Raw genomic sequence first — 17,731 nt, 5'->3', positions numbered from 1 at the left:
ACGCCGGACACGTGTTCTGCGTTTTGTAAGCGTTTTCTCATTAATCTTCACAGCAGCCTTAGGAAATGATTAGTAAAGCAAGGTTTGGTTTCCTCAGCCAAAGTCCAGATCACAGAAGAATGGGGACAGTTGTTTTATGCTCACAGGCTCACACAGGCAGGTGAAAAGACCACGCAGAGAGTGACACCTAGTAAAGAATCGAGGGAGCCTTGTGGTGTCTCCTCCAAACACATTTCTTACATCAAGTGTTCTGGTTTATTACTGCTACTTCATTCTCCCTCTGTTCTCCTCAGTGATAAGAATGATGAGGTTTAACGTGGGCTGACAGGCCAAATATTTAAGGCAGATGCAAGCTACCAAAATAAGAAAGAATGAGAGCTTAGATTTTCAAAAGAGTCAGGAAAAATCCTTATTATTTTGTTTTGGGAATAATTTATTAAGGCCAAGATACTTTCTTAGATGAAAGTAGGAAGCTATCAACTTAAAACATGACCAATAAAATTAATAGATGATCTTGAAAGATTTGACCTATCAACAAGATAAAAAGGTGATATTGCAGAGACAAGAGATTCTGATGATGAATAAATAGTGGAGAAAACAGGTGAAGATCTCTTTCTTCAGGCTTGTTCTGAGACATGGATTGGGAGTCTATATTTGGGATATCTCCACAAATAGATTTTTAAATTTTAATGGTGACATAAAAAACTTTTAATTGAATCATTAAAAGATTGTAAACCCCAATTCTTAAAATTGTAAATAGATATATATTTTCTTTTTAAATTACTTTGACAAATAACTTTGTAACTAAACTTAGACACTATGGGTTATACGCAGGTGAATAAAACTTTCAATATGTTCTGCATGCAAACAAAATGGTGAATTACTTTTTTGTTCCCCTTTTCCCTGAAGACATTCATTCACTTTGGTTCTCTGCATAGGTTTTATCGAAAGTAGAGAATCATATATTTTTTATTCCAAGTTTCACAAACTTAGAAATTTCTTCTATGCACATATGGCAATACACAAGAGCCTCCTGCAATTGTTTGAGAATTCAGACTGTTTTTTAAAAAAACAGACATGCTGAGCAATTTTTATGTGACAATATTATTAGGGGAATTGTTATTAATATTAATTGTAGTCATCTTTGTTCTGATGCAACCTTCTGCAACTTTCCTTATTTTTTTCTTTTGTCATGTTACTCATGGTACAAACTTATTCTGGCTCTACAATAGAATTAACTTTGCAGACAGATTATAAAATATTTGACATTTGCAGACAAATAATGAAATCCAAACTAATCATTGGATGACAGTCATCTTTGTGGTTTAATACAACACTTTTTAGAGTCTTACTCTGCCTAATAATCTTTTCTGGCTCTGGAAGTAATAGCCTGAACATGATTTGATATTTTATATTTTTTCAAATGAAATAAAAAAAAGTTGTAATAATAATAAAAAAAACTATTTAGGTAAATTTTGTTAGCCTTTTTCTTTCTATGGAGTTTTGGATATATCTTCCCCCAATTGCCATTTTAACAACACAGCCTTCCTTCATAGCTTGGTATATAAAAGTCTTATTGCTATATTTCAAATTATTGGAATAGCCTCACTGTATTACATGGTATAATTTTTTACCTTTATAAACACCAGTAATATACATTTAAGTGGTTGGGTTAACTTATGGTTAATTTTTTGTCTGTGTTCTTAACATTTAAGTTGGTGATGACAGCTTCTAACTTTTTCTGTCCAAATAATATAGTATTTTAAGTGTTCTAGTTTGTCATGCTTTATGTCCAAGCAATTTCATTAATCTGAATATGTTTAAGTATCTTCTAAATATCTAGTGAAATAATGTAAAACTTAATTTTACATTATATCATTACTATTGTTTTCATAAACAAACCCTTTAAAAGTCTACTGAAATCTATATACTATTAATTATTTAAAATGTGTCACCAGGAAGACAAACAATCCAGTGAAAAAATGGGCGAAGGACCTGAATAGACACTTTTCCAAACAGGACATACAGATGGCCAAGAGACATATGAAAAGATGCTCAATGTCCTTAATCATCAGAGATGCAAATTAAAACCACAATGATGTATCACCTCACACCTGTCAGAATGGCACCATCAACAAATCAACGAACAACAAGTACTGGCGAGGATGTGGAGAAAGGGGAGCCTAGTACACTGCTGGTGGGAATGCAGACTGGGGCAGCCACTATGGAAAACAGTATGGAGGTTCCTCAAAAGATTAAAAATGGAGCTGCTTCATGACCCAGAGATCCCACTTCTGGGAATATATCCTAAGGAACCCAAAACACCAATCAGAAAGAATATTTGCACTCCTCTGTTCATAGCAGTGTTATTTACAATAGCCAAGATCTGGAAACAGCCCAAGTGCCCATCAGTAGATGAGTGGATAAAAACACTGTGGGACATTTACACCATGGAATACTATGAGGCCATAAAAAAAAAAAAAAGGAACTCTTATCCTTTGCAACAGCATGGATGGACCAGGAGACTATTATGCTAAGCGAAATAAGCCAGTCAGAGAAAGGCAAATATCAGATGATCTCACTTATATGTTGAATCTAATGAATGAAATAAACTGACGAACAAAATGGGACCAGAGGCATGGATACATGAAACAGACTGACTGATCTCAGGCGGGGAGGGGGTGGGGAGGACTGGAAGAGATTAACCAAAAATATTTATACACATGTGCATAGCCCATGAGCACAGACAATAATGTGGCCAAGGCCTGGGGGGATAAGGGGTTGGCGTAGGGGTAGGGGGCCAATGTTTGGGAAAATTAGGAACATCTCTAACAGTCAACAATAAAAACAATGTGTGACTATGTAGTATGATGCAATGTTTGGCTGAAAGTATCAGTCTTAGAAGTGTATATGTAAATATATCATTTAACTCAGAAACTGAATATCTAGGATAAATTCTTAATAAAATAACCAAAGATGTGCACAAATATTAAACCACTAGAATTATTTTTTATAATTTCATAAACATGTACTAATAGAAAATCTGGCAAAACAAATTATAGGTATTTACAGCCACATATATAATTCACATGCCTATGTAGATGGTAAATAAAGCTGTGAAAGAATACCTAAAGGAGTAAATCAGTGTTTAGAATATATTATTAATTTAATTTAAAAATCATCACATAGAGTAAGAAACCATTATTATATACTTATATATCAATGCATTTTCTGTATAATGACACCCACTCAGGTGCTAAATACTCTCACATTTATTTCTATTTCAGTTTCCTTTTTCTATTCTTTCTTTTATTTTTATTGTGGTGATTTATGCTCTTCAGGCTTGTACCACTTCAGCTGGTCTCCTTTAACAGTCTATCATAATCTCCAAGCCATCCTTCATTCTGGCTTTAAATAGCACAGATCACTTAGCTATTTGGATAAAATGCTATTGTTAAATTTATAAGTATAAAGTCCAATCTAATACAACTCTTTCATTGGGATTTTGATAATCTCTGTGAAGGACACAGAGACGTGTTGCTGCTTCTTACAGAGTTTTATTCTACCAGATCATTTGCTGATAAAACTCTAATCGGCATGAATAAAATATTAAATTTGGGAGAAAAAAATGACAATGTATAAACTGATGAATGTAAAGTACTTCTTAAACTTGGAAAAAAAATACAGACCCGAGAATTGTTTCAAGCTTAAATTTCCACATTTTTCTTTGTTTCTGGGGAAGTTTTCCAGCGAAAGCATCTTGATAAGCACTAACATGTCCAATTGAAGATCAAAGGTACCAGATCAAAGCACTTAAAGATCTGCCTGGGAGGATCCCTGTAATCTTCACAGTCTTCAAACCTCTCAGACCTGCTATAGGATTCCTGCCATCACTTTGTTTTTTGTAACTTAGTAAACAATGAATTTAAAATGGGAAAAACGAACTACAGGTTTATAGAATGTAGCACCATTAAAAAAGTCTTCCTTCAGAAGAGACAGTTTAAAAGTTGGAGGTAGCAGCCTTGTTTTTCTCATAACCTGTCTAGAAGCAGCAGCATCACCTCTGTGCCCTTCAGAGTTTTGATCAAAACATCACCTGCACGGAAGCAAAAGAAAGGAGGAAAAATAACATTTAAGGTTTTCTCTAAGAAATTTGTTTCATTTTTTCCCTTTTTTATTATGTTTATTGGGGTGACATAGGTTAATAGGATAATACAGGTTTCAAGTGTGCACTTATATGATACAAGGTCTTGTATATCACACTGTGACAGGTCTTGCAATTTAAAAATTAAATCGAAACTTTTAAAAGGGGGATTCATATCTTTATTCTACTTAGCTTTTCTCATTTTTCACCTCCTTTGAGTTCTATGATTTCAAATATTTTTAATAATATTGCCAAAAGACTTGTAAAATAAATTAGGCACAGAAAATGCACATCTAATAGACATTGTGTTTGCTGGTTTGTTTTAATATTTTTAAATTGAGCTGCATTTTACAACATCATAAAGGAAATGAAAACATAAAACCCTCTAATTTTAAATGAAAATGATTATTTTGTAGGACTGTTTAGCTACTACTTAAAAGCAAAAATGAACAAACAACAACAACAAAAACAATGTAGCTTGTATATTTTTGCTTTTGAAAAATCATTTACTTTTGGTTACTTTCTGCCACCTGTGCATTATACAATATTTGTTTTCAATTTTACCAATTAGTATTACAATGTGTATTAAACTATAACCACATACCAAGGGGAGGCATTCTCCTAAAGGAAAAAAAAAAAAATATATATATATATATAGTGATGAGTTATAAACTTGTTAACACTTCATAATGGTCTTTTCTTGGTATATGGAATTATCCACACCTTGGATATGTGCTCATGTTATTATTTAACATTTTATCAGTTATAAGCTACCTAAAATCAGTGATAGTCTCAGATCTGAGGTTTAAATTGCATTGTAGTCAAATCTGGGATTGAAACAAGTAAGTATAGCCAACTTACAAGTTTGACCTCTGCAATTACTGTTCATCTTCTCAGCTTTCCTGGGTGTAAATGCATGTTAAATTGCCTTTTAGTGCCAAAAAGGACTTTCTATCAGCCAAAATATCCTTTTTTGGTTCATCAGTTGATATGTATTCTATGTAATTTAATAGCACAAAAATCACTCATTCCAACTCAAAGTACCCATCTTAGACACCGCACGTGGCCAGCTTCATTATCTTACATCATTATTAAAAATGTGTTTCGGGTACTAAAGTGAGTGTTAATGCTCATACTTTTAATAAATTACACAGGTCATCAAATATAATTTTCAACTCAACCTAATTCAAGTCAACATTTGTAGAATGTCAATTTGGGTCAATACTAGTCCAGAGGAAAAAAATGAAAAATCAATGAACATCAGGGTGAACATTTTAATTCTTACTCCTTAACCTGAGCCATTTCCTGTATTTGGAAGATTCACTTTAAAATATTTAGTTTTTCAGGAGTGTCACTAGCCTATACAACTATTTGCAACAACTATAGGGGGGCCAGTTGCACTCTTTCCTGGTGTCAACAGTAGATTTGACCTTGTTTTCCCTCTGGCTTAGAGATTAAATATCGCCCCAGTGGATAAACTGCACATCATTTTCAAAGGAAGGTTTTTCTGGGGGGAAATGCTGAGTTTACAGATTCCTACTGTGGCTAAAGCTAGTGTCCATTTAATCTTACACTCCAGATGGCCTCTTGTGACCAAATGACTGAGGATTTCAAAATCAAGAAATTTTTAAATCAAAGAGCTGGCCTCGACAAGAAAAACTGGGAGTTGGATGTTATTGATTTATTTTTCTGTGAGAGAAGCGAGAGTCCAGTGTTATTAGGAATGTTAGTAGATTTTAAGAACTTTTTGGATAAAGGGGTATATAAATTTCAAATAAATAAATAAAAGTAATAAGAAAAATCTTAAGTTCCTTTCCTAGAAGACTTTTCTATAGAGAAGCTTCTAACTGATGATTTAGGAACAAGGGGCTTATTTAATCCTATGCTGAAAGAAAGACATTATTAGTTGTTTGGTTCGGTATAGAAAAAACTATATATATATATATGTTAAAAATGATATATAATATGTACTAAAAAACTAAAATAATTTCTGTAAAATACCATTTATTGTTCCCAGAAAGATAACAGGAGGATGGCTTAGAATGAAGAAATAAGACAGAAATGCATTTACTTTCACTTGTCATCTTCTCCCTTCTAACCAAGAGCGCAGGGGAAAGTAACATAGAAAAGAATGGTCTTCTCAGGACCTGTCACCACAGAGAAAGGTGGGAATCACATGCACCTCTTGACTGACTGTTGACATGCTGTCTGCAGTGGATAACCACATTTGCTTGATGCTGAGTATAAACCATTTTTCTGACCTCCTGGGGAAGGACCTCTGCCTGCGTGGTCGCCTATACATGCCCACCATTCCCCCAGATACCTCTACGGCATGTCCTTCCCTGTCCTCCAGGGTTTGCTCCAGCATCTGGTTCTCAAACAGGCCACGGCTATCAGCCCATTGAAAATTTCAGCTCTTCCGCATATACTTGAAATTCTTCTCACTCTGACCTACTCTTTCTATGGTATTTGAATTCTGATATACAATGTAATTTATTTATTTACCATGCTTATTGTTTGATCCATGTCTTTCTTTCACTCGCTTAAATATAAGCTGCATGAGGGCTTATATTTGTTTTTCTCATGCAGGTATATCCCCGGGAGCTTGAATGATGCCTGTCACATTATAGGCATTCAATAAATGTTGAATAAATTAATGATGTTGAATTTGGACACAAAATAGTTTTAAAACATGTTTAATCTGAAAAGAAATGTTTCTATCAGTTTACAAAGGTGTACACAAAAGACACTCAGTTGGCTGAAGGACTATGTATCACAGAGGAATTGAAACATGTAGAGTGGAGCTCTTTTATTTTCCTTAAGACGTCTAATGAAAAAAAGGAGTATGTCTAATTAGTCATTTGTCTAATGAAAAAATAATAATGTACTGTAATTCTAAAGACAAATTTTGTTTGTTGTTTTCTCAGCAGAATAGACTGGTTTTCTGGAAAAGTAACGATGACATTTCACTTATTTCAGTATCTGTTATGACAATGAATGCATGACAGACCTAACACTCTCCTGTGTTCAAGAGAGCATTAAATAAAGGAAGTTTATTCCCAATGTAAAATTTGTAGCCAGTGGTGTAGTTAATTAAGAGAAAATGTCAATAGAACTTAACATTGTCACGGGATAATGGTTCCTGCTGCTAGATATATGTCAAGAGAAAGATAAATAAGATGGAGTGATTTATTAAGCAGTGCCACACTCCAGGCAATGCATTTCTAGAGGATTATAACACTCCTTGGGTGGTGATGTAAAGCAGAGGACTGAAGACTAAGTGACTTAACTCTTTGAATAGCATAAAAATAGTACAGAAATATGGTGCTTGCAGACAGTCTCTGCTGATACAGTGAAATTACTTTTATATTTAGAAAGAAGAGACCATCATGATATTAAAAAGGATCTAAGTTAGAATAGAATGCCATCAAATATTCTTCATGACTTTGCAGATAACTTAATTACATAAAGAAGTCATACTATTTTAAAATTTAAGGGACAAAAATTTAGGACATCCTCAGTTTAAAATATAGACATCTCAAAAAATTCTTTTGCAGGCAACAGATGATTGCTGCTTTAGAAACTTGGTAATTTTTCTCTGCAAAGCTGTATTAAAATAATTTTTGGAAGAAATCCAAATGTCTTCTATTTCTTTTCAATAATTTTAATACTATAATACAATTTTTAAAATAATATTGATCAAATAATACCAAAGATGGTTTTAATTTTATTAAATATTTTTTTTAAAAATAAATTTTACAGAGAGAGGAAGGGAGAAAGAGAGGGAGGGAGAGAGAGAAACATCAATGGGAAAGTGACACATCAATAAGCTGACTCCTGCACACCCCCTACCAGGGATCCAGCCTGCAACCCTGGCATGTGCCCCTGACTGGGAATCGAACCAACAACCTTTAGGTGCATGGGATGTTTCCCAACCAACTGAGACACACCAGCCAGGGCAAAAGTGGTTTTAATTTAAAATCAACTTTTTGAATACTGTACTGGCATATTCTTCCAGTTTAACTCAGAATACTATCATGTGCTTTGATTTCCTCATATCAACATCACAAATTTTGTTGATTATTGAGCTATTTTTTTCATCTTAATATTAACCTTATATCTGATGTTATACATTCCAGTGTTGCAATAATATAAAAAAATGGGATCATATGCTAAACTATATTATTTGTAACTTTCCTGTGCATTATATTTCAAATGTATTTACAATACAAGTATTACATGTGTGTTAACAATAAAACCATAGTTCAGCAATTCTCTTAAGTTTAAAAAGCATTCTATCAATGAAATAAAAAAATTAGCATAGTATTTAACATAAGTTATATTTATATAATAGAAAAGATTGCTTTTAGTTTTATTTATATATTCAACTACCAAATAATTATTGGCATTACCAAAGAATGAAATTGAAAACCTATCTTATACCATACACAAAAATGAACTTAAATGGATTAAAGACTTGAATATAATATAAAGCTCCTAAAAGAAAACATAAAGCACCTAGACATCAGTATTGGAAGTTATTTTTTGGATTTGACACCTAAAGCAAAAGCAACAAAAGCAAAAATAAACAAATGAGACTATATCCAACTAAAAAAGCTTCTGCACAGAGAACAGACTGATGGCTGCCAGAGGGAAGGGGGCGTTAAGGGACTGGGTGAAAAAAGTGGAGGGGTTAAGAGGTACAAATTGGTAGTTATAAAACAGTTATGGGGGTGTAAAGTACAGTATAGGGAATATAATATTGTAATAACTATATATGGTGTCAGATGGGTACTTGATGTACCAGAGGGATCACTTTGTAAAGTATATGATGGTCTAATCACTATGCTGTACACCTGAAACTAATACAAAATAACAAAGAATATTAAAAAAACCCCAGAAAACAAAAAACTTCTGCAAAGCAACAACAACAACAAATCAACAAAATAAAAAGTTCATCTACTGAATGGGAAAAAATATTTGCAAATCACATATCAGATAAGGGGTTAATATTGAAAATCTATAAAGTACTCCTACAACTCAATACAAAAAACAACAACCCAAAATCAGTTAAAAATTGGGCAGAGAATCTAAATAGACATTTTTTCAAATAAGGCAAACAGAGACCCAAAGAACTTAATATATAAATTAGGAGCATCCTCATACAAAATGTATAATTTGACTGAATTTGGGTTCATTAATTGGTTGCGTCTTTGGCAATGCCGTGCTATATATAGTTTATTACAAATCCTGTATGGTGATGATGTGCTTACATAGGGAAACATGTTCTTATAGTTTTTCATATCTAGTTGAATAACAAAGCTATTACAAATTTGTTAGCATATGTTTTTTACTATAAACATTTTCATTAGCTAGATTAGTTTTCCTAATACATTTCCTTATGCCTAATTACAATACGCTTCCCTAAAATAATGCTTATATTCAGTGAGATAATGAAAATATAGCATTAAACAATGTGGCTGATTCCATTTCTTACTGTGGCCTGCAAAAACAGTGAGGAAATAACAATTATCATGTTGAGTGCCTATTTTGTATCATTCACACAGTTTTAAGAGTTTTATATCTGTGAACTCCTAATTTTTCAAATACTGGATGAAATATATAATTATTATCTGGGAAACTGAAGCACCTAGAGACTAAGAAAGTTGTCTAATACCACATAGCAAGTAATTGGTAGATTACTATATTTAAAACTGAACTATTTCTCAAGGAAACACAAAGATGTTAAAATAGTTGTTTAGCTCTTGCCAGGTAGCTAAGTTGGTTAGAGTGTTGTCCTGATATGCCAAGGTTGCAGGTTCGATCCCCCATCAGGGCACGTACAAAAATCAACCGATGAATGCATAAATAAATGGAACAATAAATCGATGTTTCTCTCTCAAATCAATAAATAAAAATTTTAAAAAATAAAAATAAATAAAACAGTGTTTAGATATTTACATTATAGAATCACACAATCTTATAGCTAAAAGAAAATTTATAAATATTCTGACACTTTATTTTATGGCTCAGGAAGCAAAGAACAAATATAAGTTTACTGGACAATTCATTTCTTCCGTTGTCACTAGGTAGAAAGATTGGTTCCTACAAAACAGGTTGATTGAAAACTGTGGTCAGTTGTCCATACTTTTAGAAATAGAACTATCATATTAAACTTCTAACTACAGATTCACAGGTGACGGAGAAACATGGGTCCTGGTCAAACAAAAATTGAATTTCCAAATTTGTATTGTAAACTGATGGTCTCTACTATCACCTGCAGTCCCTTGATTGCAATACATTAATTTTGATCAATCCTAAATCATCTTTAGAATAAATTTATCTTTGGTGGTGTCTGTCCCTATTCTTATTACTTAAGCAGAGGGGTACTGCGATACGGTACTATAAAAATATTGAGTACTACGGTATAATATCAATGCTATTTTAAAGGACCTATGTTATCTGCCTTTTTCCATCATTTAAATTTATATTTTTAAAAATAATTTTTCTTACAGTACTTTGGGGAAAAAGAAAAATCAACTTAGAATATCTTAAAATCAACTTTTGATTTTTGTTAATGCCTTTGTTAAACACTAAAATAATGCTTTTAATTATGGTATATATTAATAAGTAATTCAGAGTAGTCTATAAAATGTTGTTTATATCAGTTACTTTTTAAAATAAGTATTTTATAAGCAGAAATATGAATGTTCTTTGATTACTTTTAATTCTTCAAAAGTCCAGTTTAGCATGAGAAAAAATTTTCTGATTCAAATTGTGAAGAGTTGGTATTGAAATCAGTGAAATTCAGGGCACTTAGCGTGCATATAGTTCATAGAATAATTGCTTAGGAGTTCATTACATTTCATCGGGAATGTGAGCTAATGGATTCACATCTTAGCATCATGGCATGTTTTCTAGTCACACAAATTACTCGCTCCCGATACCCATAATAATAGAGTTTGAACAGTGTCTGAAAGCTTAAAAGTTCAACTTTTTTTTTTCTTTAGTGGTGAAGGATTATGGTGATAAAAAGAAAGAAAATGAACACCTTGTCATGTTTAAAATCAGCAGGGGGAAATTCTCAAGTGGATGTGACAGCACTCAGAGTGCTTGGCGCTCTCTTCGTTAAGGACTGCCAATCATAATTAGCAACAACAGAGATGTTGTTCAACCCTAAATAAAAATTACTGAGAGCCTTTTTGAGTTAATATCTATAAGAAAAGTACATAGAAGGAAACTTATCTCTGTAGTCCAGTTAACCTGTCTCTCTCTCATTTTCCCTATGTTCATTAGGGTCAGTAAACAACAGAACTAGCCAATATCACTTTTGTTATATTCAAATTTAATGTGAAATATCAGATTAACATTACAAAGGAATAATTTTAGTGAAGGCATTTCAAGGCTTGAATCCTTAGAGTTTTTGTGACTAGGACCTTGGTGAACTTCCTGTATTTGATATCTACACTATTGAAATGGATTTCTTTTTTAGTTAATCTCCTATGCAAAGTTTTAAAGAGATGCTCTCTCATCAACAATCTCTTCTGATGCTTAATGCAATAGAGAATGTCTAACTCTTCTTTTTGTGGAAATGAGAAAGTTGAGATTCTCTGTAATGGTGTAATCCATCTGGTAGTGGGAAGAGCTCTTCATTTTCTTCCAAAAATTGTCCTGGGATCTCAAAGCCAGTGGGTTGTCTCTTGTGTTAACTCTTGTTGCAGACATCAAGTTATCTGCTATCATCCCTAAAGGTCTTTTGTTCCATCCGTTACTAGCATCTGTGGACTGATTTGATCTTTAAGAAAGCTATCAAAGGAATTTTCCTTTTTTACTCTTTCTAATAATTCTGTCTGTTCCTCTCATCAGAAGTGGTTTATTTGCTTTCAATCTGGCTATGGCCCACTTACATGGATATGAACAATCCTGCAAGATTTTATTATTTATGACCATATTAAGAACATCTAGGTTGGGCATAGCACATAGTACAGCCAAGAAATATTTATTAAACCAGTTAATGTAGTGATTCCTTGTTTTCTTTTTGCTCTTCTTGTTCCTGGCATAGAGCTGATACTTAATAAATAAATGCTTGCTGGTAAGTAAACATACGTGAGAGCTCCAAATATTTTACATGACTATAAATATTTATACTCTATGGAATCAGACAAAGCCATCTGAGGTAAAGTCTGAAATTCCCTTGAAAATTACACCACATGTGTGAATAAGCCATAGAAGCCCTCCATGGCCCAGATGTTATTAAGAGTCACTGCCCATTAACTAAATAAAAGGGATCTTCAAAAATCAAACTGAAGATTTTTTAAAAGTATGTTTATTGCAGAGAGGTGCATGTAGGCATGGAGATAAGGGAAGATGCAAAATGACAATATAACTTGCATCAAATTGGTCTCTCATTCATGCATTTAACTACCTAATTCACAAGCTCTAATGTTCCAGCCAAACAGATGTACTAAGTTTATCTCAATAATGGACCATACTGCTTTTGCACAGTTGGATTCCCTGAGTTGTTTTCCGAAATGCTTTGAAGTGACAGATTTTTTTTTTAAAAAAAACAGAATTAGTAAACAACTCAAATATGTTTAACATTCTTCTACTTTCAGCTGTCCCTGAACTCTTTTTTTCAGAAATCTATCTAATAACACATGAAATGCCTCTTCATCCCTATTCAATGTGGTCTAGTGGCTCAAGGAAGATTGCAATTTTGTAACAACAGCTGTATCTCTTATTAAAAGGTTATTTTTTTATTGGAAATTATTAGCAATTCCAATTTCATTGCCTGTGTATGGACACTATCACCGATTGATTCTCTTTTCCTTAGGGTTTATGAGCCTTGTCTTAATTTATTTTTAATCAAGTGTAAAGATACTTTCGGTATTTTTTAATAAATTCACCTTTTCATTGTTAGCTAGTGAAAGAATAGCAGCATTTCAAAGGTGAAGTAATCATGTGCAATTCAGCATTATCTGTCATTATGATTTTTAAGGGATCTTCAAAAATCAAAAATTTAAGGGATCTTCAAAAATTGTCATTTTTACAAATGTACAATTAACCTATAGGCTGTACAACTCATTTAAGGGCACAGTTGGGAAAGAAAAGTGCTTCACATATCTATAACTTTTGATATCTGCTGCATCTTTACAGAACCAGAAAACAATGCTAACCATATGGGTAATTTTATTTGTCCTTCTGCTTTGTGTGTGCTCCAAAACTTCCTAAAATTTGGCCACCTGGAAGCAAAATTCAGAAGGCAAATCCATAAGCATATCAATATCCTCAAAAATAAGGCGTCACCTAAACAGAGACCTTATTTATGTTTCTCATCTTAGTTACTTGGTAAACTATACCAGTAGAGACATCCTAAATAACTTCTTGTTTGGTTTAGTGAGTTTTAGGTCATCCACTGATTTTTTAGAGAGAGAGAAGAGAGAGAGAAACATTGATTGGTTGTCTCCGAAACGCACCCCAACTGGGGATCAAACCCACAACCTAAGTATGTGTCCTGACTGGGAATTGAGCCCACAACCTTTTGGTGTATGAAATGGCACTCTAACCAACTGAGCCAACTGGCTGGGACCAAAACAAGAATTAGAGGATGCATAAGAATTTGCCATATGAAAGCAGAGTGTGAGGATATAGATTAAGCAGGTAATAAAGGCATTTCAGGAATTGGAAGGAACAGAACCAAAGCAGATAGGAATTACACAGTCTTGTCTTTTGTTCAAGGGACAAAGCAGTTTGGAATAGCTGGACAACAAAATGTGAGACATGAGTGATAGATTAGAATTGAGCACTGGGCAAGAGCTACATGGTAGAACATTGTTCATGCTCTGAATAACTCATACTTCTAAACTGCAGGCGTTGGGGAGCTGAGAAAATATTTGAAGAATGGGAATTACGTAGTAAGCTCTCTCTATGAGACTGGTAACTTGGGTATATACGCCAGTAGGTGGAGCATATATTTTCAGGGAACAAAATTGTAAAAGACCTGTTAGGAGATTCCTATATTTCCGATGAGAAATGAAGCTGGCCTCATCTAGGGAGCAATCTAGGCCTTATGCCTCTAGGTGAGAGAAGATTTCTACTTCTGGAAATATTTAGGAGATAAAATTTCCAGGACTTGATTATGGTTCAATACAAACTACAGAAAGAAAAAGAAGAAATCAAAACTGTTTTCAGAGTTTTGAACCTGTATGTTTGAGTGATCGGTAATGCCTCAACTGGAATAGAGAATATGAGAGGCTACAAAGGTTAAAATTGCAAGATAATTCCATTTTTGGTATGTTGAAATTTGTGATGCCTCTGGCATATCCAGAGAGTGGTCTAGTGAGCAGTTAAGATTCACAGCTAAAATTCAAGGCTGTGATGTGGATTTGGGGATTGTCTGCATATTTGTGATAATTAAAACCATATACAGAAAAATTGGATGGAAGGGGAAATAGTAAGATGGAAACAAAGGTTAATCACATCTAGTTATACCACCTTCTATTTCTAGTCAATGCACATATCTATCAACATCTTAATTCTTGACCCTCATTTATTGACGACTTTGGCACATGACTCATTTTCTTCCTCTCCAGTTCAAGATGACATCATTACAGATGTTCCATCTAATCCTCTGGGCTCTCAGTTTCTTGATCAGCTTTCGAGTCCGTCACCAACTCTTAACTTCAGGAATCCACACACACACCTAAAAGTTGTCCTCTACTGTCCTATTTCAAAAATTTTAGTCTCAGTTAGCCCCATTTTATAAATACAAACTTCAAACTCTCTCACACTAGTTTTTCCACTGTTGTTCTTTAGCCTCATCAAGAACTCTATTCTCTCTCAATACTATTCTGTCACTTTCCAGAATTACTCTCTACTTCATTGTCATTATTGATCTTTCTATTTTTTTTTTTATTGCTCCATGTACCCCAGAATCTACCATTATCTCACCAATAGCCTAAAACCATTTGCCTTGTTAGGCACATTTCTTTTTATTTTTGATTTATTTAGTAAACACTTATGTGACATGTATATAAGCTATTTTATCTAATAAATTCATGGTTTTTAACCATTTTAATTCTCATAACAGAGCTATGAGGTGGGCACAACCAGGATGTTCCCTGCAAGAGGAACTTACACCATCATACAGGTTTGTGATCCCAAACATGAACCACAAAATTCTCCTGTTTCATTGACTCTTTTCTCTCCTTTTGGAAGAAATCACCCATCATGTTGTGAGAAAGACCAAACTATCCCATAAAGAGAGGGCATGAAAGAAAACTGAGGCTACCAGCCATCAGCCAGCATCAACTACCAGCCATGAGTTTAGCCTCCAGACTGAGTTGTCTAGCTGAGACCTCAGACATCATTGAGTAAAGACAAGACATCATCACTATATCTTGTCTAAACTTATGACCCACAGAACTGGTAGGCTTTGGAGGCATTTGTTATGTAGCTATAGTCACTGGAACACTATCAATAACAAGCTTATTGCTAAATCCAATGAACACCTTTCTACGTGATTATTCAAAATGTTTAACACAGATGCCCAAACCCTCCATCTTTAAATACTGGTTTTATTTGGTATGTATTCCACTGCATGTTATATATAACTTGTATCTTTCTCATCACCCCTATCAGTTACCATTGAAAGCTCCTCTACCCATTCCTTTCCTTAGGGCCCTGTCTTAGGCCCTCTCTTGGCCAGTGGTCCTCAATTAGGAGTATGCAGTTTAGAACAAATACTCTGTTAGATCTTACTTCTATGGCTTCAATTATCTCCTACATGCTAATATCTTCTAAATATATATTTAGCTCAGATGTCTCTCATGTGCTTCTGAAAAATATATCAAACCACTAACAAGCATTAGAAATATCTCCTTGGATGTTTCACAGATACCTCAAACTCAACATGCACCAAAATGAATGTATCATCTTCCCCATCACACTTGCTCTTTCTGTTTTTTTTATTATATCAGTAAAAGATGTTAACATCTAATACACTAATTTCCCAATCAAGAACCTTAGGATAAAACTGCCTCATTTTCTTCCTTCAGCATCATCACCATACCACTATATAATTAATCAAGTTCTATTGATTCCAACTTATCAGTACTCTTCTCTTGATTCCCAATGTTACCTTGCATTTGTGGAAGCCACATAAACTCTTTACTTAGTTATTATGATACTCTTAAAATTTGACTCACTTCCACATCGCCCTTTTCAATCTATTATGATAAAAATATTTCTGTAGTACAAATTTGAACATGTTTTTTTCTTATTTAATACCTTTAAATAGCAGATCATTTCCCTAAAGATCAAGCTCAAACTTTTTATAATAACAAATGTATCTTCAAACTCACCTTTACCAGCTCTATTTTGCATAGTTTATGCTAATTTTTCTCTCACTTCTTCATATTAAATTTTACCCTAACCATCTATGTCTCCTTTTCCCAATCTTCTTCCTCAACAGCTCTTAAAACAGTTAATTCTGTCTTACCTCTGACATTCATTTTTGGCTTTGTTGATGGTATTGAACTTAACATCAAAAGATAATGAACCATTTTTTTATTGAAAACCTGCTATGTTTGAGATCCACTAGGAAAAGGTAGGAAATGCTCTGTTCTAAGCATTGCTGTGAAGACCCTTTTGAACACTTACTGATGTCAGATACAGATACATCACTTTCTTCACTGAAATCATGGCAATTGAAACATCACCTTCCTTTTTCGTATGAAAATGTATTTTTTCTCCTTACCTTGCTGTACAAAGGATCCATACACAAACCACATGGAGTTGTAGAGAGTAGTAGAACTCATTGATCCCATTTGTAATCGTGGGGGATTAAGCCAATTCAAAAGGTAGACCAGGAGACCCACAAGAAGGACTGTGCCGGCAATGCAAGCCCATAGAGAGAGATCGAATGGTGCAAGACAGGCGAACATATCCACTGTCTTCTCAGCCCTTCGCAGCAGGACTCCCACAGAGTAGTCCATGTAGCGTGTTGTAAAGTCCACCACATTTTCACGGTCCGGGGTGATGGTTAAAGCAGAAATTCCTATGTCGGCTCTCTGAGAAATTGAAACAGAAAAGGATACCTTAACAGTGTGAAAAACAATTTGATTTGTGGCACTTTGGCTCGCCTTGAGGGAAAAAACAATCGATGCCTCAGGCAACATCTTAAGTCTTTTTTATATAAACCGAAAAACACTGCAGAAACTTCTCATAGGAGAGCTATGTGTGAATTTTGCATTTCTTACTGTCAACCATGCCCCACCAGTCAGACAAATTACCTTGTTCATATTATCAGTGAAATAAGCATGTGAAATCAGTGAAGAATATTTTAGAAACAGATAATACCTGAAGGAAATTATCTTTTTTCCTAGAGTCATTTTATCAAAGTCTTCATTAACACAGTAGCAAAGGCAAAACTTATTCTAAAATATTCTTCTTGAGAAAATGCTCCTGAGATATCCAATATGTCCTTAACACGTAAATTATTGGTAGTTTATTTTAAAAACTCAACATAGCATTTCACCCTTTTTTAGATTTCTTTGTATGGAAATTTATATTACTGACCTCTAAACA

At 33.8% G+C, this 17,731-nt stretch overlaps 1 protein-coding gene across 2 annotated transcripts in view; it reads right to left on the bottom strand.

Annotated features, from left to right (window-relative positions):
- GRID2 (glutamate ionotropic receptor delta type subunit 2) overlaps positions 1-17,731 on the bottom strand; it is a gene marked incomplete at its 3' end in the record, with an annotated part of 1,219,813 nt that overhangs the window by 271,497 nt on the left and 930,585 nt on the right. For both annotated transcript variants that reach the window (XM_081131278.1, XM_081131277.1), the window contains exon 11: positions 16,902-17,214. In XM_081131278.1, coding sequence (XP_080987404.1) covers positions 16,902-17,214 — 313 coding nt within the window. The remainder of the gene's footprint in view (positions 1-16,901; positions 17,215-17,731) is intronic.

Source organism: Miniopterus schreibersii (assembly GCF_964146895.1).
Source record: "Miniopterus schreibersii genome assembly, chromosome: 1".
NCBI lineage: Eukaryota > Metazoa > Chordata > Mammalia > Chiroptera > Miniopteridae > Miniopterus > Miniopterus schreibersii.
This window is presented reverse-complemented; position numbering and strand designations above follow the sequence as displayed.